We start from the raw sequence: 26,331 nt of genomic DNA, 5'->3' as shown, positions 1-26,331 counted from the left end.
GAGGGTATGTCTACAACTTCTACCTTTATCACCTGATGATCTGTAGCAGTTAGAAGCATCATAGGCCATGTCCTGTCAATGTTTGGCTTTACTGAGGAGTGGCTGAATCTGTTTCTGTGTCAGTTACATCACAGTTCTTCATAATTATGGCTCTCCTAAGATCGATGACATGTCCCTGACAACAAAGGGTGGGAGACATTCATCCGCCCCAGGATCTGTCACCACTTCTTGCATGACTAACACAATGACCCTAGGAAGATGAAGGTTGGCTCCGGGATTTTTGAACATGTTGGAAAATCTCTAAATGATCACAAACACTTCTGATCAAATCAGAACTGCTGATTTCCTCATTTTTAATTCACCTAAATGCTTATCTTTCTGACCTGCTGAATATCACACAATTCAGGGACACAAGCACATGGTTTATGTATTGGATGATTTTCTGCAGACTGGACAACTTGCTTGCTTCAATTCAAGTAAATCAATAATTTCCAGCATTTAAAAAAAGAACTCCAGGAAATAAAGTTAAAGGAGAACTATGAGGTGAGTGCTTTTCACTCACCTCATAGGTCTAGCCGACCTGTGACAATGAGACTGTCATAGGTCGGCTCGGTAGATCGGGAGGTGAGCGAAAACATACCGGCGTTCGCTCACCTCTCGATCCCGTCACGGCTCTTTGCCGTGACAGGGGAGGGGCTGGATTCCCCCCTCCCCGATCCGCCAGCGCTAACTGGCGGAACGGACAGGGGGGGGGGTGGGTACAGCTGGCTCTGCCTCTCGATAGGCAGAGCCAGCTGTCAGTCACGCAGCTGGACGGATCCCGGCACAATTGTCGGGACCTGCTTCAGCTGCGGCGTCTCAGTATACCGCGAGCTACATCGGTATACTGAGCCTAGGGTGACGGGAGGACGCTAGTTTGTGTCCTCCCGTTACCCTAAGGAGAACTATGGGGAAAAGACTTAAACTCATAGTTCTCCTTTAACCCTTACAGTGGGGCTACCTCCGCACTGCAAGGGTTATCAACCGGTTTTGGTCCAGGCACTGGATTAAAGAAGTTATACTCTCCTCATCCTTGATCACGCTAGACCAGTCCCTGCAGCCTCTCCTCTGGGCTCTAGTGGTCTAAGCCCGCTGACATCATCACATCTAATGCAGGTCCAATCATCTGCATTAGACATGAGGAAGCTAAGGGATTTACCACAGTTAGAGTAAGAGTAATTCTGTATATCATAGAATAGCACATTACCATTGTATATGGTAACAATCCCAATAGAGGAGTAATTCTGTAGATCATAGAATAGCACATCCCCATTACACAAGTAATTCTGCATATCGTAGAGTAGCACATCACCATTGTATATGGTAACAATCTCATTACTGGAGTAATGCTGATCACCCATTTCTGATGCTGTAACCTCAAAGTATCTCTCAGTACAGACTTTCCATTGAGTTTTAGTTTATTTTATATGCTGAAAAACAGCATAAGAGGAGCAAGTACCTTCCAAAGGTGAGAAAACCCAAAAATATACAATGGATGAGAATAGAGCCAGAAATTATGGACAGTGGCAGATACAGGCCACCACTGTCCGCAGATAACTGATATACTACTTTTGGATAGAGTAACCCTTTAACCATATCACTCCACCCCCCACCCAAAAAAGAAAAGAAAGAAAAAGAAACAGGCTGTTATAACACTTGTCTAAGTGAACGCCAGTAAGTTCCTTTTACGAGGTTCTTCACGTCTCACGCTGCCCTAAAAGCTATTAAAGCAGCAGGTATTTCAGAGGTAACTCGAGAACAAAAAAAGGTTTCTACGTTCTATGACTTAAGCAGCATTTGGCTTAATCCTGAATTAAAAAATTAATTGGTTTCATCCATTAGTCATCTGCCCGGAATGCAGTCTTTCTCATGACTTGCTCCTGTTCTCGTTCATGCCTTTTTTTTTTATATGAGCAGCTTAGCCTGTAAACCTCGTTATCCCAAAATATTTATAAGCAAAACTGACACATCAGAACGCCGTAAATCATTACGGGATGAATCACCGCTGATGCCGCTCAGAGACAACCATGGTTGTTTTTTTTTTTCTTTTAATTTTTTTATGTGCATGGTAACCAATTAGGGAACTAATATAAGGGCAGGGAGAGCAATTGCCTCCAATCCACCTTGTCAGGGGGCCAACTTACAAGTTTAGGAAGTTGGTAAGATTTAAACAGTTCACATCCTTTGGCGTTCTAGGAGGGGGTGACTACTTTCAAAAAAGAGACTCTTAAATGTGTGAGAGGGAATGACTGATTCACACTTATCAAATGAAAATATATGGACAGTATATCCCTGAGCCGCCAAGACTTGTGGTTGGTCAAAAGATCCAACCGCAACAGGACTATACTACAGAAAACAACTGGCTGGGGAAAGCTATCCCAACCGATCTGGATTTTCAGGAAGACACAAGAGCTGCTTGAGTACTGGACTGGTTCAGAAACCAGTGGAACTGAGATTTGCTGGCTGAAAGGTCCTATACAACAGATAACCCTTAAACTTAATCTCTGCTGGCAAAAAGTCTAACATAATAACAGTGTATCCTAACACAACATGAGGCAACCATTCACTTACTGTGCACACTTCTTTAGCTTCACTCCAGCTGTTGTAGTCCCCCGCTATCCCTACTGGACACTATTGACTCCTGAGATTGCAAACAAACATGCTGGATCTCAGAGTTGGAATAATACAAAAGGATTTCCAGAAGTGTGCATCTGAGGTTGGGGGTTCCCTGCACATAAAGCAGACCTTTATGGTTTTAAATACAGGTACTCCCAGACACTGGAAGGTGAATATTGTAAGAGAACTGTTGTATTGTTAGACTTTTCTTGTGGTCACAGAACCATAATAAACTATTTATCCCAGCACAGCTTTTGCAAAGCAGGTTTAGACCTTATTGATTCCTCTAGAAAATGAACCAGAATACTGTTTTAGTCCTGGAATATATGCCAATGGGTTTGAGTTTTGGGTGTTCCCACCCACCTTTGTGTTTCAAATGTTCCTGTTACATTATCCATAATGTTAAACTAATAAAAGTCCAGCAGGGATGGTGGGAGCCCCTCATAATAGGCACAGCAGGTGTAGAGGCCCGGGAACTCAGCACAGGGATGGCGGGAGCTCCTCATAATGGGCACAGCTGGTGTACAAACCCGGGAACTCAGCATAGGGGTGGTGGGAGCTCCACATAATGGGCACAGCAGGTGTAGAGGCACGGGAACTCAGCACAGGGATGGCGGGAGCTCCTCATAATGGGCACAGCAGGTGTACAGACCCGGGAACTCAGCACAGGGATGGTGGGAGATCCTTGTAATGGGCACAGAAGGTGTTCAGGGCTGAAAACTCAACCCAAGGGTTGTGGAAACCCCTCATAATGGGCACAACAGGTTTACAGAGCTGGGAACTCAGCACAGGCATGGTGGGAGCCCCTTATAATTGGCAGGGCAGATGTACAGAGCTGGGAACTCAGCACAGGGATGGTGGGAACCCTTCCAGAATGGGCACAGCAGGTGTACAGAGCTGGGAACTCCTAGTTAGTTGTCATCAGCATCTAAAATCTGAAATATCAATTTTTGTGTGAACTAATCCCTTATACAAAACCTTTCAATTCATTTTTAAAACTCATTTGTTACTTTGAAAGACTGCAAAATATTTATGGCTACATACCCTTCTATAACCACTGAAAGGGATATCCACTGGCAGCGAGAAGACATTTTCGACAAACTGTTGAAACACCCGAAACAATAGGTTCAGTTCCTCGTCAGACAGCCTGAAGCCCAGCAGAACCCTGATGGCCATGCGGAAGGTCAGCTTCTGAGCCTCAAAGTAGACGTTGATAGGATCGGGGCTGCTGCTCCACATCCTTAATGTGTCTTGGATGACCAGCTGGATTTTCGGGAGGTAGGTCTCCAACGCTTCATGGCTGAAGATTTTCGAGAACACCTAGGAGAGGCAGACAAGAACAAACACAACATATTCGTCAAGCTCAACACTCATTCAGACTTATTCATGGCAGAAGAGGACACTATAAAATCAACAGCAAGGGGAAGCTACGCCTACAGCAGGAAAACGAGCCAAGCCAGGTTCTGGCCCAGCCGGGCTACAGTGCTGTTTGGCAAGTGTGGGCCTTGTGTGTAATGTAATGTAAGCGCACTCCTTGGTGAGCCAAAATAAAGTTCAGCTCCTTAAAACATGAGGGATCGGAGAGCAGAATCCCAAAATGAGGGAGGAAATTTGTCAGTCTGAGCAAGAAACACAAGCAATGTGTGAATGGGAAAATTTCCCCCATAGTCAGCAGTCGTCTATACATGTAAGACTTTCCTGGCTTAGGAGACGCGTTCACCATCCTCTTGTTTGTTGGGTTTTGTTCGTAGAACATTTGGCATCAAAGTCCTGCCATCCATTGGCTAGCTCGATAGACTGAAAAATGCAAGCTTTCATTTGTTTGGCCAGATAATAAAACTGTTCCTTCCAACCGCTTCTCATTATAGGGGAGCCAACTGAACCTTACTACGGTTGGCCACCTTGCTTGGGTGCAGTTTTTAATGTGTATCTTTAGCCAAAACCTTTTCTTTTCCTTACGCTATCCAAAACGTTTTGGATATATAAACGTAGAACACAACTTGGAAGCGATGATAGGCACTCATTGTATTTTTGGGTAAGGATGACCATGAACGGCCCCTTCACAATAACTAACTCTCAATTCTGAGCATCACTTACAACAATCATGGCGTTTCTGAGCTCCTGAACGTCTTTGTTGGCTGCCCAGGGTGATTTTCCAAGCTGTTGGCCAACATATTTATAGTGACAAATGCACCATAAATACATTCCAGTTTTCACCATTACAATTGTTTTCCTTAGGTTTCCCATAAAGATTTCGGAGTCTCATTATGCCTTCATTTTTTTATTCACTCAACCCTTTCTTCTCCTTGCTCTGTAAGTCATTTAGCCACTCTCCCTCCCTCCCCTCCCCTGCTTTTGCTTTTCTGATATAAAACAGCTTTTCTCTCTACTGTCACTGTGCACATGATTTAATAGTTACTGGACTTAATGCCCTTTGGCAAGCGTAGGCAAACTCGGCACTCCAGCTGTGGTGGAACTACAGGTCTCATGAGGCATTGCATGACTCTGAACGCCACAGGCATGACTCCCGGAGGCAAAGCCATAATGTGATTTGCAGGTTCACCACAGCTGGACGGAAGGAGTTTGTCTACCCCTGGGCTAAGGCAACCTCGGCACTCCAGATGTGGTGGAACTACAGGTTCCATGAGGCATTGCAAGACTCTCACAGCCACAGGCATGACTGGATGTGTAGGTTCAACATAGCTGGAGGGCTGGAGTTTGTCTACCCCTAGGCTAAGGCAACCTTGGCACGCCAGATGTGGTGGAACTACAGATCCTATGAGGAATTGCAAGACTCTCACAGCCACAGGCATGACTTCTAAAGGCAAAGGCATAAAAGGATTTGTAGTTTCACCACAGCTGAAGTGCAAAGGTTGCCTATCCCTGTGCTATGCTTGTAAGAAAGGATGCCGTGGTTCCTCGTATGAGCTAAACGGCAAAACGACCAGGATCCTGCTGTAGAGTGATTTTTGGCAAGTGATTGAGGAGGATTACCATGAAAAAATAGGGTTAAAATTCAGATTTGCCTTTTAATGTTTTCTTACCACGTGTATTATTTTTATAGTAACACCTTGCCAGACACAGCACAACCATTGCAGGAACAGCACAGCCACTTAAAATCAACCCTTTAAACCGTGCAGCTGGCAAAAGAAACTGAAGCCATTGAAGAGCAGCGGACTTGTAAAATACAAGCAGTGCACCCTCTAGTGCTTGCTTTGTGAATTGCAGCCTTGAGCGTTCGCACTTCTAATGTCATTTACGTCTGCCTGCCAACACGTTTTTGTTTTTTTGAGACGCTGCTTCCAGATTATTTGTGGCCGGTTTGGATACAGGCTATGAGTACGAAGCTGTGGGATCTGCCATGTCCAGTAGGAAGCAGACCAGGGTTTCCTAACCTGTTTTAAGTCATGGCACCCTTTAAAAGTATGCAAAATCTCAAGGCACCCCATTCTAAAAAATTTAAATGTAAAAAATGTATGTGGTTCCTCCTAAATCCATACCAGACCTTTATCTCAGATAGGTTCCCCCTTCAAATCAGAGTTCTCATCACATCTGAATCTTCCCTTTCACATTAGAGTCACCCATTTTATCAGGAGCCCCCATTTATATTAGGAGTCCCCTTCACATGACAGTGTCCTCCACTCACACTATGAGCCCCCTTCACATCATAGCCCCTTCCTATCACATCACAACCCCCCCTTCACATTACAGTCCCCTTTCGCATCAGAGTGCCCCTTTACATCAGGAGCTCCATCCTTTTATATCAGAATCCCCCCACTCACATTAAGAATTCACCCTTCACATCAGGAGCACCCATCACATCAGAAGCAACCATCACATCAGGAGCTTCCATCACATCAGAAGCAACCATCACATAAGGAGCACCCATCACATTAGGAGCACCCATCACATCAGGAGCACCCATCACATCAGGAGCACCCACCACATCAGGAGCACCCATCAAATCAGGAGCACCCATCATATGAGAAGCACACATCACATCAGAATCTTGCTTGCACCATGGAAAGACATGATGCTGTGTAAAAAATTCTGAGGCACCCCTGAAGAAGTTAAAAGCCACCCCAGGATGCCATGGTTGAGAAAGGCTGAAGGAGACGCCCAATCCATTCTCTACATATAATTGGAGTTTAAGGGATACCTTTATTTGGCTAACTTTAGTCATTAAATGTGCAAACATTGGGATTGCTTAGATCCCATCGTTGGAATTCTTACATCTCAAATACAAATGTATAACCCTGGATGAAGGATTCTGGAACGCTTGCATCTATAATAACTTATTAATTCAGCCAATAAAAGGTATCCCTTACACTCCAAACTTTCTGCACTTATCGATGGCTGATACGGTACCATACCCTGCTACTCCTAAACATGAGTGGTATACTGAGGACATATTTAAAAAGTTGTATTTTGGCACCAGAAGACGGTCAAAAGATTTGCCGCACTTAAAGAACTTTTGGTGGCCTAGAGCCATCACATTAGTGGAAGTTCGTTGAGTTAGAATATGGAATTCTCTAACCCCGAAGGATATGTCATACTCAAGGGACAAATCATTTACTTTCTCAATGCTTTACCTCCCCGTCATATTTATACAATGGCATTTGCACTACATACCTGGAATTTTCTATACATATAACAAAAATACAAGGATAATTGGCTGTGGCAAGGTTAATTCCAAGCACAGGATGAATAAATGTATGAAATGTATCCATCACCAAGGGTGAACAAACTGTTCTTCCCATTGTAGGCACACAAACAGTAAAGTAGCCTATCCGAGGAGATGGATATGGGACGAGTAAAGGGTTAAAGAAAAGGGACTGACCCTAAAAAGTTAAACTTTTCCCTTAATAAATCAGGAAAAGTCAAAGAGAGTTCTTCCCATTTGCTCTAAATTGGGTAACTCTGTGTAGTCATGTGACTGTTGCCAAGGCAAAAGTCATGTGGTCTCTGTCTGAGGAACCTGTTCAGCTGGCAGTAGGAGACATGGGACTGGTTAAGGGTTACAAATATGGACCGACCCTAAAAAGTCAAACTTTTCCCTTACTAAATCAGGAAAAGTCAAAGAAAGTTCCTCCCATTTGCTATAAATTGGGTAACTCTGTGTGGTCATGTGATCAATGCCTAGGCACAAGTCATGTGGCCTCTGCCTGAGGAACTTGTTCAGCTGGCAGAAGGAGACTGCTGAAGCCGATCCACTGATTGGCGAGCTCCATCTGAGCATAATTTTCAAGATTCATGGAGAGTGACCATGCAGCCTTGGGACCGGCCACATGACGAGCTTCACGGCAAGAATGTCTCCCCCCTCACCCCTTGGCGGAATGTTTCCTTTCTTATTCTCTTGGCCCTGTTTTTCCCCGGGTTCCATTTTTGTCTGAAACTGAGATTTTTTTAAACAAACAGTTTTGCTGATTTGTTTTCAAACTCTCTAAATCCATTTAATACAGTAAGAGATGAAAGCGGTGTTTAGTAACGTCAGCAAGGACTGGGATAATATGGCCGGCTTAAAGTGTGCGAAATTGCTGTAAACCTTAAACAGCTGAAAACTAAACTGAGCTGACCAAAGACTGATTTTTTGTTTTTTTACTGATAGACAAATTCTCCTTTTCGGGAGCCAGACCCTAATATGAGAATTATGTAATAATAGCAGAGAGCTGCCAACATCTGAAAACAATTTTCCCAGACGCTGCTGTTGTGCATGCAAACTTAGATTTGATGTGGACACATTCAGCAATGGGACGGTGCAAAGTGCAGAAACTGAGAGCAATCAATCAGATTTGTGACTACAGCCAACTCTATACATAGAACACTACACCCCCCAACATGGCCGACCACTGGACATGATCATAATACAATTCTATTACTCTCTATACATAGAACACTACACCCCTCAACATGACCGACCACCGGACATGATCATAATACAATTCTATTACTCTCTATACATAGAACACTACACCCCTCAACATGACCGACCACCGGACATGATCATAATACAATTCTATTACTCTCTATACATAGAACACTACACCCCTCAACATGACCGACCACCGGACATGATCATAATACAATTCTATTACTCTCTATACATAGAACACTACACCCCTCAACATGACCGACCACCGGACATGATCATAATACAATTCTATTACTCTCTATACATAGAACACTACACCCCTCAACATGACCGACCACCGGACATGATCATAATACAATTCTATTACTCTCTATACATAGAACACTACACCCCTCAACATGACCGACCACCGGACATGATCATAATACAATTCTATTACTCTCTATACATAGAACACTACACCCCTCAACATGACCGACCACCGGACATGATCATAATACAATTCTATTACTCTCTATACATAGAACACTACACCCCTCAACATGACCGACCACCGGACATGATCATAATACAATTCTATTACTCTCTATACATAGAACACTACACCCCTCAACATGACCGACCACCGGACATGATCATAATACAATTCTATTACTCTCTATACATAGAACACTACACCCCTCAACATGACCGACCACCGGACATGATCATAATACAATTCTATTACTCTCTATACATAGAACACTACACCCCTCAACATGACCGACCACCGGACATGATCATAATACAATTCTATTACTCTCTATACATAGAACACTACACCCCTCAACATGACCGACCACCGGACATGATCATAATACAATTCTATTACACTCTATACATAGAACAGTACACCCCCAACATGACCGACCACTGGACATGACTATAATATAATTATGGATGAGTGTGTATTGGGGTTGGGGGGGTTTGCAGAAATCACATTTTGTCATGCACACACTTCTCCCAGGAAAGCCGGTCTGCTTGTACCGGTCTCCCTCCAGCATTTGGGTGTGACCTCCCCTCACTTTTAGCCAAGTGATTTATAAAGGAACCTCTGACATATCCCAGTTCAATTGCCGCGGTGCGAAGGAGACAGGGAGGCTTAATCTGACAAACCAGTTCTACGAAGCCGGTCTATTTTCAGGTTTGCCTAATCACCTTCAGCCAGACATTTTAGCGCTAAGTGGTTCTGTGCTGCTCGTCAACTCTTCTCTGTATGATCTTCTCAAGGCGAGAACTCCCATACCAGCCAAAGGCAGTTTAGTGGTCAGAATTTGTAGAACATCTTGTTAATGGGACTCTCTGGTCAGAATTGAAAATGAAGCCTTAAGATGCATAGAGAGAGCAACCTACCTAAATAATACTATTCAGGTTTATTTATGAAGACATTGCAGCCTGTACTCACATGAACCTTCATCTGCCCAGAGTTCTGATTTAAAAGAAAACACCATTTATGATATGCCACGCTTCAGAAAATTGAATATTATCTGGTGATGGTTTACATCTACTTTAGGGGGCCAGGTAAATCAGTATGGCGGGGATCCATTGAATCAGTATGGTGGGGGCCCAGAAAATTGTTATGATGGGGGCCAGTAAAGCATTGTGGTGGGGTCCAGTAAACCAGTATGATGAGGGTCCAAATAAACCATTATGGTGGGGTCCAGCAAATCAGTACGGCAGAGGCCAGGAAATTATTATGGTGGGGGCCCAGTAAAACATTATGGTGGGGGTCCAGTAAATCATTATGATGGGGTCCAGTAAATCATTATGATGGGGTCCAGTAAATCAGTATGATGGGAGTCCAGTAAATCAGTATGATGAGTGTTAAGTAAATCAGTATGATGGGGGTATAGAAAATCAGTATGGTGGGGGTCCAGTAAATCAGTATGGTGAGGGTCCAGTAAATCAGTATGATGAGTGTTAAGTAAATCAGTATGATGGGGGTATAGAAAATCAGTATGGTGGGGGTCCAGTAAATCAGTATGGTGGGGGTATAGAAAATCAGTATGGTGGGGGTATAGAAAATCAGTATGGTGGGGGTATAGAAAATCAGTATGGTGGGGGTATAGAAAATCAGTATGGTGGGGGTATAGAAAATCAGTATGGTGGGGGTATAGAAAATCAGTATGGTGGGGGTATAGAAAATCAGTATGGTGGGGGTATAGAAAATCAGTATGGTGGGGGTATAGAAAATCAGTATGGTGGGGGTATAGAAAATCAGTATGGTGGGGGTATAGAAAATCAGTATGGTGGGGGTATAGAAAATCAGTATGGTGGGGGTATAGAAAATCAGTATGGTGGGGGTATAGAAAATCAGTATGGTGGGGGTATAGAAAATCAGTATGGTGGGGGTATAGAAAATCAGTATGGTGGGGGTATAGTCAATCAGTATGATGGGAGTCCAGTAAATCAGTATGATGGGTGTCCAGTAAATCAGTATGATGGGTGTCCAGTAAATCAGTATGATGGGTGTCCAGTAAATCAGTATGATGGGTGTCCAGTAAATCAGTATGGTGGGGTCCAGTAAATCAGTATGGTGGGGGACTAGTAAATCAGTATAAAGGGGGTCCAGTAAAACAGTATAAAGGGGGTCCAGTAAAACAGTATGGAGGGGGGGGTTGATTAAATTTTTATGGTGGGAGTTGAGTAAATCATTGTGGTGGGCACTCAGTATGGCAGAGGAGGTATGGAAGCTACAAATGTATTCCTCGGAAGGACTTGTAGCTAATACATATGTGAAAGATTCTATTTTAGAACATTGGGATCTTTCTATAGATTAGCGGATTCTTTGTAAGGAATTTGCAGGTAACATATAACAATGACCGTGTTGCAGTAATCTCGGTGACAGGTTCTCTTGTAGGCGCTATAAATAGATGTTCATAGTGAACGGAGAATACGGAAGGATCGCCGCTTTAAGGGAGCAGACAGGACTGGTAAGGAGGAGAGGAGGGGACACACACACACGCCCGGGTTACTGCAGTTCACACTGCACGTGCCACAATGCACAGCACACTTCCAGGGAATTCCAGAGACGCTCGCTGTGTCTTCCCCGGTACAATGGGATTTCATCCAATAGAAAGGGTACAAATTGCAATCGTTGCAGAGAATGAAGTGTGGACGAGTGCGGTGTCATGTCTCTGCATGCGGTGACCACAAGTAATACTGTCCTATGAGCCGCCCATGTTGTTTTCCCACACCCACCGTCTGTCAGAATACTCGAACAGTCACTGCAGCTGATTGGCTGCTGTCATTGGTCAGCTGAACAATTTTCCATCTAACTCCTTCCGCCAAAATGGATTGAAAAATCAACTTCGATCGAACTGATTGGCGAAATTTGAGCCACATTCATTCATTGAATTTCAGTCCTGTCAATCGGAGGCTCTGCACCACATGTAGGTCTGCATACAAATGCAGCCTGCCTAGGAGCACCCACTCCTCCAGACTGACTCCACCCATCAAGGCATTTTGATATTTGGATAACTCCTCCCAGGAGCCAGCCCACTGCTTGCTTCAGCCTGCCTGGGAATGCCCACTCCTCCAGACTGACATCCACCCATCAAGGCATTGTGATATTTGCATAACTCCTCCCAGGAGCCAGCCTTCTGCTTGCTTCAGCCTGCCTAGGAATGCCCACTTCTCCAGACTGACCCCACCCATCAAGGCATTGTGATATTTGCATAACTCCTCCCAGGAGCCAGCCCACTGCTTGCTTCAGCCTGCCTAGGAACGCCCACTCCTCCAGACTGACATCCAACCCTTAAAGGCATTGTGATATTTGCATAACTCCTCCCAAGAGCCAGCCCACTGCTTATATCAGCGCTGAGGGCTCTTGAGTGGAGTAGTGAGGCAGGATGCTGTGATGTTTTCAGGAAGCTATATGCAGCACCCTGCCATCCCCTCCCACCAGCCATGTCCTGCTTGCATTGCATAAATAAGCACAGGGACCCAGTGATGATTTCACTGGACCTATAAGAAGGTATGTAATGAAAATGAAAAGGATGGTGAAAGGGGAGGGTGGAGCCAGGAAAGGAAACATCGGCTTTAAAGTTAGTTTAAAGGATGGGAAATCTCAGACACAAAACAAAGCAAGCCATAAAGTAGAAAACTCTGGTGACCCCTTTGTTCCACGGTGGCTGTGAAGACTTTCTGGTGGCTGTGCCGGCAAGGTCAGAGTCAATGATGATATCCCAGGAGCAAAGTACGAAGGATGAGATAAAAAGAAAAAAAGCATCAGCTTTCCTATTAAAGGGCAACTGTACTCTTTACATAATAAAGGGGACCTGTCACCTCATTTCCACATGACCTCCTCTTAAGGTGGGTATACGTGGTTAGAATTTCATTTGAGAGCCGATTTTGAACGTTTATTTCATTTTCTAATGGTCGAATTGACAATCATTTTCAACCATAACGCCCAAAAAAGTCAAAGATACAATCTGGTCCAAACCCAAACTCCTCCAACCAAGACGCCCACCACCCAATCAGGTGTGGGCCGGGCATATATGGCGTCTTTTCTCTTATATGGCCACATAACCATATTGGGTAAATGTCCATTACCAAATATAGGCATGTAGCCATATAAGGTCAATGATGTCACTGCACCAGCCCCTTTGCTTACGTGAAGCTGGGGTCAGGGAACTCCCCGCCAGCAGCTGATTGGATGGCATGGAAGGAACGGATTTGGTCTTGATGTACCCGTGCTCCTACTTCCTTATCTCTCGCCTAGCCTGTATGGCCCCCAGACGTTCGGGATATCAATGTCATATATCCCAGAGGTCTTGAGGCAACTCTGAGTTCTTGTAACATTACCCCCCTATTAGAGCATTGGGTGCGCATGTGCAGAATTGGTAGCACGTCATCATGGAGCCCAATTTGGGTAAGTGAGCAGCCGGATCACCATATGCCCTTACAGAAAATGGCAGCATGGAAGAGAAGTGGCAGTCAGAAGAGTTCGTCCTGATACAACATTGGCCCGCATGGAAGTTCAATGTGTTTCGCTTTGCCTGGTTTCAGTACACCCAAGTATACCGAACCCGGGGCAACCAATAATGCTGTGCTAGCCACACAGGGTCTTTGGTTGCTAGGATGCTGGTGGCTTTATGTCTTTTAAATTTGTAAGGTAAGAACAGTTTTTCTTTTTGGGGTGGCTTTTTTGATGTTACAGGTATTGGGGGAAGTTCACCTTGAAAGAGATCACTGGTTGCCACCAAGTCAGCTGTTGAAGAACTCTATGCATTCTCACACACTGGACAGAACGGTATCCAATTCCGGGCCATCACAGTTCTCCCTTAGTAAGCCTGAGGAAGGGGGTAGTTGTATGAGCCTCTGAAAACGTAATGGCTATTTCTATACTGTTCCCTCGACCCTACATTGAATAAAGATGAACCAATGACATTGTGTGGGCCACAAAGTATCATTGATTGCAAAGAGGCTGGCAGCCCCACAATGTCACTTGCTGTTACTGTGCACCAGCCTGCGCCCTGGCAACCAATGATGCTGAGAGAACCAGATGCTAGTATCCTAGCACCAAATACGCTGTGCTGGTTGAACAGCATCATTGGTTCCTAGGACACAGGTGGCCCCACAGCATCATTGGTTCTTATGGTGTGCCTGCCTGCATCCTAGCAACCAATAGCGCTGTGCAGCTCAGCCACCAGCATCCTAGCAACCAAAGACCCTGGCCTGCCTGCATCCTAGCAACCAATAGCGCTGTGCAGCTCAGCCACCAGCATCCTAGCAACCAAAGACCCTGGCCTGCCTGCATCCTAGCAACCAATAGCGCTGTGCAGCTCAGCCACCAGCATCCTAGCAGGCTCGCACAGCAGCGTCATTGGTTGCTAGGACACAGTCAGCCCTGGGTTCAGTTCACTTGGGTGTACCGAAACCAGACAAAGACAAACGCATTGAACTTGCGCAGCATCCATTGAGACTTCAGACTTCTCGGCAGGTCTGCAGCAAATCAGAAATGGAATGACAGTGCCGGATGTCCGCATGTTCATGTAGGCTTTTGGGAAAGGCAATGAGCCATTTACACGAACAGGGGGATGGGATCCACAAACTGAACGCAGTTACTATCTCTGCAAGGAAGAGAAAATCAAACCTAGATTTTTAGATCAATAAGCTTCTTGTTTTCACTGCAGCTGTGACGACCTTTTCTTTTCTACATCCCAATAGTTTGTATTTTCCTTTGTTACAATGTAACAACCCCATGTATCCCATGTATCCCATGTATCCAGGGCAGAGCAGCACAGCCAGCTGAAGCCGGGGTGAAAACAATACGCCTTCCATCTCTCTATCCAGCAATGCTACAACACCAGGAACACTGTGCCCCTATCACATGGAGTCAGCACATTCTGGGACCGCCACTTCCCGGCCAAGAGAAGACAAAAGCCCAAATTCCTCATCTACCCTATTGTCATGCAAAACTCTTAAAGGGGAATTCTGCTTTTAACCATTTTTGACCAAAGTCTCATAGATAGATACAGTAGGGAGCAGAGTTCTCCAGCAGCTCAGATTAGTTCAGGCAAGTTAGATAGGGGAAGTATCAGAGTTCTCCAGCAGCTCATAGTATTTTAAGAGAGAGTATGTCAGAGGAAGAAGCAGAGTCCTCCAGGAGCTCAGAGGTTTTCATTAAAGTTAGATATCAGCAGGAGCAGAGTCCTCCAGGAGCTCAGAGGTTTTCATTAAAGTTAGATATCAGCAGGAGCAGAGTCCTCCAGGAGCTCAGAGGTTTTCAGTAAAGTTAGATATCAGAAGGAGCAGAGTCCTCCAGGAGCTCAGAGGTTTTCATCCAAGACGCCCACCACCCAATCAGGTGTGGGCCGGGCATATATGGCGTCTTTTCTCTTATATGGCCACATAACCATATTGGGTAAATGTCCATTACCAAATATAGGCATGTAGCCATATAAGGTCAATGATGTCACTGCACCAGCCCCTTTGCTTACGTGAAGCTGGGGTCAGGGAACTCCCCGCCAGCAGCTGATTGGATGGCATGGAAGGAACGGATTTGGTCTTGATGTACCCGTGCTCCTACTTCCTTATCTCTCGCCTAGCCTGTATGGCCCCCAGACGTTCGGGATATCAATGTCATATATCCCAGAGGTCTTGAGGCAACTCTGAGTTCTTGTAACATTACCCCCCTATTAGAGCATTGGGTGCGCATGTGCAGAATTGGTAGCACGTCATCATGGAGCCCAATTTGGGTAAGTGAGCAGCCGGATCACCATATGCCCTTACAGAAAATGGCAGCATGGAAGAGAAGTGGCAGTCAGAAGAGTTCGTCCTGATACAACATTGGCCCGCATGGAAGTTCAATGTGTTTCGCTTTGCCTGGTTTCAGTACACCCAAGTATACCGAACCCGGGGCAACCAATAATGCTGTGCTAGCCACACAGGGTCTTTGGTTGCTAGGATGCTGGTGGCTTTATGTCTTTTAAATTTGTAAGGTAAGAACAGTTTTTCTTTTTGGGGTGGCTTTTTTGATGTTACAGGTATTGGGGGAAGTTCACCTTGAAAGAGATCACTGGTTGCCACCAAGTCAGCTGTTGAAGAACTCTATGCATTCTCACACACTGGACAGAACGGTATCCAATTCCGGGCCATCACAGTTCTCCCTTAGTAAGCCTGAGGAAGGGGGTAGTTGTATGAGCCTCTGAAAACGTAATGGCTATTTCTATACTGTTCCCTCGACCCTACATTGAATAAAGATGAACCAATGACATTGTGTGGGCCACAAAGTATCATTGATTGCAAAGAGGCTGGCAGCCCCACAATGTCACTTGCTGTTACTGTGCACCAGCCTGCGCCCTGGCAACCAATGATGCTGAGAGAACCAGATGCTAGTATCCTAGCACCAAATACGCTGTGCTGGTTGAACAGCATCATTGGTTCCTAGGACACAGGTGGCCCCACAGCATCATTGGTTCTTATGGTGTGCCTGCCTGCATCCTAGCAACCAATAGCGCTGTGCAGCTCAGCCACCAGCATCCTAGCAACCAAAGACCCTGGCCTGCCTGCATCCTAGCAACCAATAGCGCTGTGCAGCTCAGCCACCAGCATCCTAGCAACCAAAGACCCTGGCCTGCCTGCATCCTAGCAACCAATAGCGCTGTGCAGCTCAGCCACCAGCATCCTAGCAGGCTCGCACAGCAGCGTCATTGGTTGCTAGGACACAGTCAGCCCTGGGTTCAGTTCACTTGGGTGTACCGAAACCAGACAAAGACAAACGCATTGAACTTGCGCAGCATCCATTGAGACTTCAGACTTCTCGGCAGGTCTGCAGCAAATCAGAAATGGAATGACAGTGCCGGATGTCCGCATGTTCATGTAGGCTTTTGGGAAAGGCAATGAGCCATTTACACGAACAGGGGGATGGGATCCACAAACTGAACGCAGTTACTATCTCTGCAAGGAAGAGAAAATCAAACCTAGATTTTTAGATCAATAAGCTTCTTGTTTTCACTGCAGCTGTGACGACCTTTTCTTTTCTACATCCCAATAGTTTGTATTTTCCTTTGTTACAATGTAACAACCCCATGTATCCCATGTATCCCATGTATCCAGGGCAGAGCAGCACAGCCAGCTGAAGCCGGGGTGAAAACAATACGCCTTCCATCTCTCTATCCAGCAATGCTACAACACCAGGAACACTGTGCCCCTATCACATGGAGTCAGCACATTCTGGGACCGCCACTTCCCGGCCAAGAGAAGACAAAAGCCCAAATTCCTCATCTACCCTATTGTCATGCAAAACTCTTAAAGGGGAATTCTGCTTTTAACCATTTTTGACCAAAGTCTCATAGATAGATACAGTAGGGAGCAGAGTTCTCCAGCAGCTCAGATTAGTTCAGGCAAGTTAGATAGGGGAAGTATCAGAGTTCTCCAGCAGCTCATAGTATTTTAAGAGAGAGTATGTCAGAGGAAGAAGCAGAGTCCTCCAGGAGCTCAGAGGTTTTCATTAAAGTTAGATATCAGCAGGAGCAGAGTCCTCCAGGAGCTCAGAGGTTTTCATTAAAGTTAGATATCAGCAGGAGCAGAGTCCTCCAGGAGCTCAGAGGTTTTCAGTAAAGTTAGATATCAGAAGGAGCAGAGTCCTCCAGGAGCTCAGAGGTTTTCAGTAAAGTTAGATATCAGAAGGAGCAGAGTCCTCCAGGAGCTCAGAGGTTTTCAGTAAAGTTAGATATCAGAAGGATCAAAGGCATCCAGCAACTCAGAATGTTTCAATACAGTTAGATATCAGTAGGAGCAGAGTATACCAGCAGCTTAGAGTATTTCGGGAGAGTTAGATATCGGAAGGAGCAGAGGCCTCCAGCAGCTCAGAGAATTTCAGGAGGAGGAAGAAAGGAATATAGGATAGAGGAAGTATCAGAGTTCTCCAGTAGCTCAGGGTATTTCAGGAGAGTTGGAGAGAGGAAGGAGCAGAGACCCCCCAGTAGCTCAGAGTATTTCAGGAGAGTTAGATATCAGAAGGAGCAGAGTCCTCCAGCACAGCAGAGTATTTCAGGAGAGCTGGACAGAGGAAGGAGCAGAGACCCCCAGCAGCTCAGAGTATTTCAGGAGAGTTAGATATCAGAAGGAGCAGAGTACTCCAGCACTGCAGAGTATTTCAGGAGAGTAGTGTTGGATAGAGGAAGGAGCAGAGTCCTCCAGCACTGCAGAGTATTTCAGGAGAGTAGTGTTGGATAGAGGAAGGAGCAGAGTCCTCCAGCACTGCAGAGTATTTCAGGGGAGTAGTGTTGGATAGAGGAAGGAGCAGAGTCCTCCAGCACTGCAGAGTATTTCAGGGGAGTAGTGTTGGATAGAGGAAGGAGCAGAGTCCTCCAGCACTGCAGAGTATTTCAGGGGAGGAGTGTTGGATAGAGGAAGGAGCAGAGTCCTCCAGCACTGCAGAGTATTTCAGGGGAGGAGTGTTGGATAGAGGAAGGAGCAGAGTCCTCCAGCAGAGCAGAGTATTTCAGGGGAGGAGTGTTGGATAGAGGAAGGAGCAGAGTCCTCCAGCACTGCAGAGTATTTCAGGAGAGCTGGACAGAGGAAGGAGCAGAGACCCCCAGCAGCTCAGAGTATTTCAGGAGAGTTAGATATCAGAAGGAGCAGAGTACTCCAGCACTGCAGAGTATTTCAGGAGAGTAGTGTTGGATAGAGGAAGGAGCAGAGTCCTCCAGCACTGCAGAGTATTTCAGGGGAGTAGTGTTGGATAGAGGAAGGAGCAGAGTCCTCCAGCACTGCAGAGTATTTCAGGGGAGTAGTGTTGGATAGAGGAAGGAGCAGAGTCCTCCAGCACTGCAGAGTATTTCAGGGGAGTAGTGTTGGATAGAGGAAGGAGCAGAGTCCTCCAGCACTGCAGAGTATTTCAGGGGAGGAGTGTTGGATAGAGGAAGGAGCAGAGTCCTCCAGCACTGCAGAGTATTTCAGGGGAGGAGTGTTGGATAGAGGAAGGAGCAGAGTCCTCCAGCAGAGCAGAGTATTTCAGGGGAGGAGTGTTGGATAGAGGAAGGAGCAGAGTCATCCAGCACAGCAGAGTATTTCAGGAGAGCTGGACAGAGGAAGGAGCAGAGACCCCCAGCAGCTCAGAGTATTTCAGGAGAGTTAGATATCAGAAGGAGCAGAGTACTCCAGCACTGCAGAGTATTTCAGGAGAGTAGTGTTGGATAGAGGAAGGAGCAGAGTACTCCAGCACTGCAGAGTATTTCAGGAGAGTAGTGTTGGATAGAGGAAGGAGCAGAGTCCTCCAGCACTGCAGAGTATTTCAGGGGAGTAGTGTTGGATAGAGGAAGGAGCAGAGTCCTCCAGCACAGCAGAGTATTTCAGGGGAGTAGTGTTGGATAGAGGAAGGAGCAGAGTCATCCAGCACAGCAGAGTATTTCAGGAGAGTTACTGTAGATAGAGAAAGGATCAGTCCTCCAGCAGCTCAGAGTATTTCAGGAGAGGAGAGTTAGGGTTATAATGGACATAATGCTAAGCAGACATTCTATGTATAAATCTGCACTGAGTTAGATGTTGGTTGGCAGGATGGGGGTGAGGAGCCATTCCATAGCCATGCACAATGGAACATGTTTCATGCTTGGTACCTCCAGCCTCAATGTGTATTTTTGAAATCTACATTTTCTGTCATACAAGGTGAGGAAAGATCATTCAAAATAGAGATTTTCCAGGACTCAGGTAAACTAAATATCAATGCAGGTATGAATCTGGTAACAGGAAAACAACTCCTTACCTTCCTCTTGTGTCGGTGGATGTCTCCGATGGAGTTGGTGAGACTGTTGGGCCCCAGTAACATCCGGGTGCTGCGGGGCCACTCGGCGCTGACCAGGTGGTGTTCCCCCATGAGGATCTTCCGGACGTTTTCAGCCCCTGTCACCCTAATCAGGGGGCGGCCCAGCAAGTGAGTCTTGAAGACGCTTCCATATTTCTCTCTCCGAGAAGACTGGAAATTCGAACCCTGCCGGAGAAGAAGAAGAAGAAGAACTCATTGAAAAACCGAGAGGGAGACACCAAAGTATTGGAGGGAAGTTGGCCCTGACCCCATTACCCAGCATGCACTTGGTCTGCGCTTAGGTAGCCACTGAGCATGTGACTGCCCAAGCTATTCATGGTCCGTTGTTCATCTCTCTTGCTCTGTATCATTTCTTTTTTATGATGTATATTTTTGCTCTTTTTTATTACCTATAGTGTCCTATTCCCTTTCATTCCCTGGACTTCAGTTTAATGCATGTATCCATAAAAGGTCATTCTTGGAGTTCCATCAGAGCCCAAAAAGAGGGGCAACTGCACATATTCCATAAGGGCGACTCCGGTGGGGCATCAATGAGCAAACCTTACAACGGACATCAAGGTCAGATTGGGATTTCCCTCCGGGGATCAGATATGGATGCTTACATGGAGCCTAGCTGGACCAATGTAAGTATTCATAAAAAGGTAATTCCTGGAGTTCCATCAGAGCCAAAAAAGAGGGGCAACTGCTGATATTCTATAAGCGTGCACGTAAGGGCGACTCCTGTGGGGCACCAAGGAGCAAACTTTACAACAGAAATCACGGTCAGATCGGGATTTCCCTACGGGGATCAGATATGGATGCTTACATGGAGCCAAGCTGGACCAATGTAAGTATCCAGGAAAGGTCATTCCTGGAGTTCCATCAACCCAAAAAGAGCGGAGCCAAGCTGGACTAGGGTTAAGTATCAGGGAAAGGTCATTCCTGGAGTTCCATCAATCCAAAAAGAGGGGCAACTGAGGAAAGGGGGACTGAAGAATTTGGTTTCACATGAGGGACAGTTAGGAGCTGTGGGCGTGTTATAAATATGCCAAGTCCTGGATTTCTCCTTGAAGAACAGGAACATCAAAATAATGTTAGGGGCGAACCCAAAAAAAAATTAGGAGCCCATAGGGGCCTACCTAAAAGCAACGAATGACCGCCGAATCACCCCTGAATAAAAAGCAACATAACCACTATTGCTGGTTACACGGTCTATTTATTTTCACCAGACATAAAGGTGGGCCAGTCATGGAGGAGACTTTAGGGGCCAGGATGGGGACAGAAGGGCCAGGGGAAGGACAGGCGTGCGCTGTGTTACCCAACACACAGTCACCTCCACCCCGAGCCTCTCGGAGGAACACACAAGCCGCCACTTCTTGCTGGGAATCTGCATTAAACCTCACGGCAGCAAAGTGCGCAGCACAAGGACTCATTGTATACCAGGCCGCTTCACCGTGTATAATTTGTGAGGCCTCCCCGACCCCGTACAAGCCAAAAACTCTCAGATGTAAATAAGATTAACAAGCGCAAATATGATTTTATGCTGAACGTTCAATGATTTCCATAGAGCTGCCACCCCCCCTCCCCTTTCCCTTGGGGACAGCGGCCTTTTTAAAGGACAAAAAAACACTCTTAGGTGCCTCCAGTACGTTCTGAAGGGGGTTCACGTCCAGGCTGGGAACGAGTCCCTCACCGCAGAGATCTATGGACAATCGCACAACAGTTCCAGGGCGCCCTCAAGGGGGAGCTGTAGAGCCGTCCACAGAACAGCCGATGGGCCCGCAGACCAGCCCGGGGTTCACCCAGTGATGGTTTTAACAACATGGGGGACCTGAGGATCATCTAATCTTTGGAGGAACTTGACCCCTCACACCACTCAGAGCTCAGCCGGGTTGTTGTCACCGGACCATTCATTATAGCAAGCTGAGCATTGAATGTATTGTATGTCTGCAACTCTCGTTCACACTAGATGCAGTGCGTTCCGGCCCGATTCTGGCCAAGAACGCACTGCCTCGCATTGTGGCCGGCTCACTTTATTGTGGGGCAGGAGGGGGCGTGGCGGGCCATTGAAATTAATGGAGCCGTAGCAGGCTTGCAGCATTTTGATCGCACCGGACCGCAAGCATAATGTGCCTTGCGATCCCGTGCAGCCGATTGCTTGCGGCTGCCCCCTCCTGCCCCACAATAAAGTGAGCCGGCCACAATGCGAGGCAGTGCGTTCTTGGCCAGAATCGGGCCGGAACGCACTGCATCTAGTGTGAACGGGCCCTTACAGAAGAGTAGAGGGAGGTGAGGGGTTGGAGGAGTAGGGCCAGCACAGACAGTAATTAGACATTTACCTACGATGAAAGTGAGATGAGGGGAGGGGCGGAGGAGCTGGACCAGCAAAGACAGTAATTAGATGTTTGCAGAAGAAGAGAGGGCGGTAAGGGGAGGGCCGGAAGAGCTGGGCAACACAGACAGGAATTAAACGTACAGAGAAGAGTAGAGGGATGTGAGGGGTGGAGGAGCTGTGCCAGCACAGACAGCACTTAGACATATACAGCAGAGGAGAGGAAGGTCAGGGGAGGGGTGGAAGAGTTGGGCCAGCAAAAGCAGTAATTAGGCATTTACAGAAGAAGAGAGGGAGGGGAGGGGCGGAGGAGCTGGGCCGGTATAGAGAGCTATTTATAGAAAAGGAGAGGGAAGGCTAGAGGAGCTGGGCCAGCAAAGACAGTAATTAGAGATTTACATAAGAGGAAAGGGAGATGAGGAGAGGGGTGGAGGAGCGGTGGCAGCACAGACAGCAATTAGGCATCTACAGAAGAGTAGCGGGAGGGGAGGGGGTGAAGGAGCTGGACCAGCGCAGCCAATAATTTTACATTTACATAAGAGGAAAGGGAGATGGGGAGAGGGGAAACGGAGCTGTGCCAGCACAGACAGTAATTGAGGAAAGGGAGATGAGGAGAGGGGTGGAGGAGCTGTGCCAGCACAGACATTTACAGAAGGGGAGAGAACTATGACTTGCAGGGAGGGAGGCGGCTGTGCTAGGGAACTGACTGCTTGGCCAGCAAGTTCAGAGGCGCGTTGCAAATAAATAAAAAGCCATTTACTCTGCCAGTATATAAAACAGTGGATGTGTCTGTTTGTGACAGGTCCTCTTTAAATGAGAACTACTGTTGCGGGTGCCTGCTCGATCTCCTGTAATACAATCCGGGCCTCCTGAGTGGGATCCCCGCAGAGATGAAGTGTTTCATTAGTGTCATAATATTTTTCGGAGAGGGATGACATCCCTGCTAATAGCGGATAGTTGGCAGCCGTGCCGGTACCCAGCATTGGCCCCGTGCGATGTGCCAGTTGGCCCCAGGCAGGCACAGGCAGGCCGGTGTTAGGGCTGGACATGTTTGGCTGCGTCTGGCTCTGCAGACTGCCAGGCGGAATGGTGAAAGGTGCATTGTCTGGGGTGGGGGGGTCATAGACGGAGCTCCAGTCAGGGTGTGAAAGGTCACAGAGGAGCAATCGCGGCGATTACTCGTCTTCCCTCCGAAGAGAAGGCCCGGCTCCCTGGATGCGCCGCACGTCCCGGGGACTCCGCCGCTCGCTATGGAGGGCGAGACTTAAAGGGCATTGTGAGAACAGCCTGAAATGATGGAATTTGTTCCTTCGCGGCTCGGGCTGCGGGGCCCCGACCCAGCACATGGCATTCACTGCGTCATTAAACACACAAACACGCCGAGACGGAGGAAAAACATCATACGTGGGACCAGATTTGTGCAGGGCCGGGACAAGGTGCTTGAGCACTCAGGGCAAAAAAGGCCAAAGTGCCCTCCCCTCCCCCCATGAGATATGAACTACTTCCTGACAATTTTACACCCAACTCCTGCTGAAGCACCTGAAGCGACCGCCCCTTCTCCCATCCCCCCCTGGGCCGGCCCTGGTATAGGGTAAGAACATCAAAAGAGACCCTGTCATCAACCTGGAATTTAAGCAGGGCCGGGACAAGGTGCTTTAGGACTTAGGGCAAAAGAGGCCAAAGTGCCCCCCTCCCCCATGAGATATGAACTACTTCCTGACAATTTTACACCCAACTCCTGCTGAAGCACCCGAAGCGACCGCCCCTTCTCCTACCCCCTCGGCCCAGCCTTGGTGTAGGGTAAGAACATCAAAAGAGACCCTGTCATCAACCTGGAATTTAAGCAGGGCCGGGACAAGGTGCTTTAGGACTTAGGGCAAAAGAGGCCAAAGTGCCCCCCTCCCCCATGAGATATGAACTACTTCCTGACAATTTTACACCCAACTCCTGCTGAAGCACCTGAAGCGACCGCCCCTTTTTCCTACCCCTTGGGCCGGCCCTGGTATAGGGTAAGAACATCAAAAGAGACCCTGTCATCAACCTGGAATTTGAGCAGGGCCGGGACAAGGTGCTTAAGCACTCAGGGCAAAAAAGGCCAAAGTGCCCCCCTCTCCCCCATGAGATATGAACTACTTCCTGACAATTTTACACCCAACTCCTGCTGAAGCACCCAAGGTGACCGCCCCTTCTCCCAACCCCCCTTGGGCCGGCCCTGGTATAGGGTAAGAACATCAAAAGAGACCCTGTCATCAACCTGGAATTTGAGCAGGGCCGGGACAAGGTGCTTTAGGACTTAGGGCAAAAAAGGCCAAAGTGCCCTCCCCTCCCCATGAGCTGTGAACTACTTCCACAGTATCCCCTTCTTGCTGAAAGTCCAAGGCAACTGCCTCTTCTGCCTAAGCACTACTCTCCCCGCCCTGGCTAGGGTTGCCACCTTTTCTTCCAGCAAAACCCGAACACTCTAGCGACGCACAGAAATGTTTTGGGGAATATGAGTCATGGCTTATTCATATGTACATAGCGTCACCCATTTATGTGTAAATATATATCACAGTCGAGACTATTTTTAGTGGGGGGCCAGTAGCCCCTATCTTAATTTTGGTTGCCCTGTCTGCCTGATATCATGTGTCCGGGTTTCAGCTGCCATGAAACCCGGACACAGCATTCAAAACCCGGACTGTCCGGGTGAATCCTGGACAGGTGGCAACCCTAGCCCTGGCGCAAAGTGACAACTCTTAAAGAGACCCTGTCTCTTGGTGAAATTTGAAATCTATGCAAAGCAGTCAAAGTCCTTTAGCATCCAAGGTGAAAAGGCCAAAGTGCCCCTATCCCCCCATTAGTAGTAAACTACAGTATAGCTTATGTGCCCTGCTATTTTTGCATCCACTTCCTGCTGAAGGCCCAAGGCGATCGCCTCTTCTGCCCACCCCTTGGCCCTGGTGCAGAGTGACAACGCTTAAAGAGAACCTGTCCCCAACTTGAGAAACTACAGGCAGAAGTAAAAGAAAAATCAGGTCTTTTAAATGCTTAGGTGCGGTGTATTCTATACATGACATGAGACATCACATCCAAGATGGCGGCACCCAGCAGCAGCCTCGGATGCCTACACAAGGAAGTCGCATAACAAGGAATAACAATGGTCAATGCACCAATATTCCTAGGGGAAGATTTCTCTTCATCTGTCAACAGGGTCCCTTTAAGCCGGCCAATCAGGCGGCAACTTTCAAGCAATTTCGATCAACCAGGAATCAAACGTAACGACCAGGAGCGGATGCCTTACAAACCGAGGCCGGGGTTGGCCTACCCCTGCCCCAGACCCAACGAGCATTTAACCCTTGCAGACTAAACCCCAGACCTAAGGAGCATTTAACCCTTGCAGGCTAAACCCCAGCCCTAACAAGCATTTAACCCTTGCAGGCTAAACCATAGACCTAAGGAGCATTTAACCCTTGCAGGCTAAACCATAGACCTAAGGAGCATTTAACCCTTGCAGGCTAAACCATAGACCTAAGGAGCATTTAACCCTTGCAGGCTAAACCATAGACCTAAGGAGCATTTAACCCTTGCAGACTAAACCCCAGACCTAAGGAGCATTTAACCCTTGCAGGCTAAACCCCAGCCCTAACAAGCATTTAACCCTTGCAAGCAATTTCGATCAACCAGGGATCAAACGTAACGTCCAGGCTAAAACGCCTTACAAACCGAGGCCGGGGTTGGCCAACCCCTGCCCCAGACCCAACGAGCATTTAACCCTTGCAGACTAAACCCCAGACCTAACGAGCATTTAACCCTTGCAGGCTAAACCTCAGACCTAACGAGCATTTAACCCTTGCAGGCTAAACCTCAGACCTAACTAGCATTTAACCCTTGCAGGCTAAACCCCAGACCTAACTAGCATTTAACCCTTGCAGGCCAAACCTCAGACCAAACGAGCATTTAACCCTTGCAGACTAAACCCCAGACCTAACGAGCATTTAACCCTTGCAGGCTAAACCCCAGACCTAACGAGCATTTAACCCTTGCAGACTAAACCCCAGAGGAACCATAGGCTCCTTCTGCCATCAATCAAAGAGGGAAGGGGCATGGCCTGCCACATGGCTGTTTGTGTCTATGAACGCACACAGCCACTGCGGGCACGAGCGCGCACGGGTGCCTCCATTAGAACGATAGTGACACCCGTGC

The 26,331-nt window shown here is 47.1% G+C and overlaps 1 protein-coding gene across 1 annotated transcript in view; it reads right to left on the bottom strand.

Annotated features, from left to right (window-relative positions):
• Nucleotides 1-26,331, bottom strand: part of LOC108790844 (cytochrome P450 26B1) — a 48,890-nt gene that overhangs the window by 5,197 nt on the left and 17,362 nt on the right. The window contains exons 3-4 of the mRNA XM_018561198.1: nucleotides 19,779-20,003; nucleotides 3,700-3,975 (exon numbers count right to left, since the gene is read on the bottom strand). Of these exons, the coding sequence (XP_018416700.1) occupies nucleotides 3,700-3,975; nucleotides 19,779-20,003 (501 nt within the window). The remainder of the gene's footprint in view (nucleotides 1-3,699; nucleotides 3,976-19,778; nucleotides 20,004-26,331) is intronic.

The sequence above is a fragment of the Nanorana parkeri genome, unplaced genomic scaffold (genome assembly GCF_000935625.1).
Source record: "Nanorana parkeri isolate BGI_ZX_2015 unplaced genomic scaffold, ASM93562v1 scaffold507, whole genome shotgun sequence".
In the NCBI taxonomy this organism is placed as follows: domain Eukaryota; kingdom Metazoa; phylum Chordata; class Amphibia; order Anura; family Dicroglossidae; genus Nanorana; species Nanorana parkeri.
Note: the sequence above shows the minus strand (reverse complement) of the source record. Positions and strands in the feature narration are given on the sequence as shown.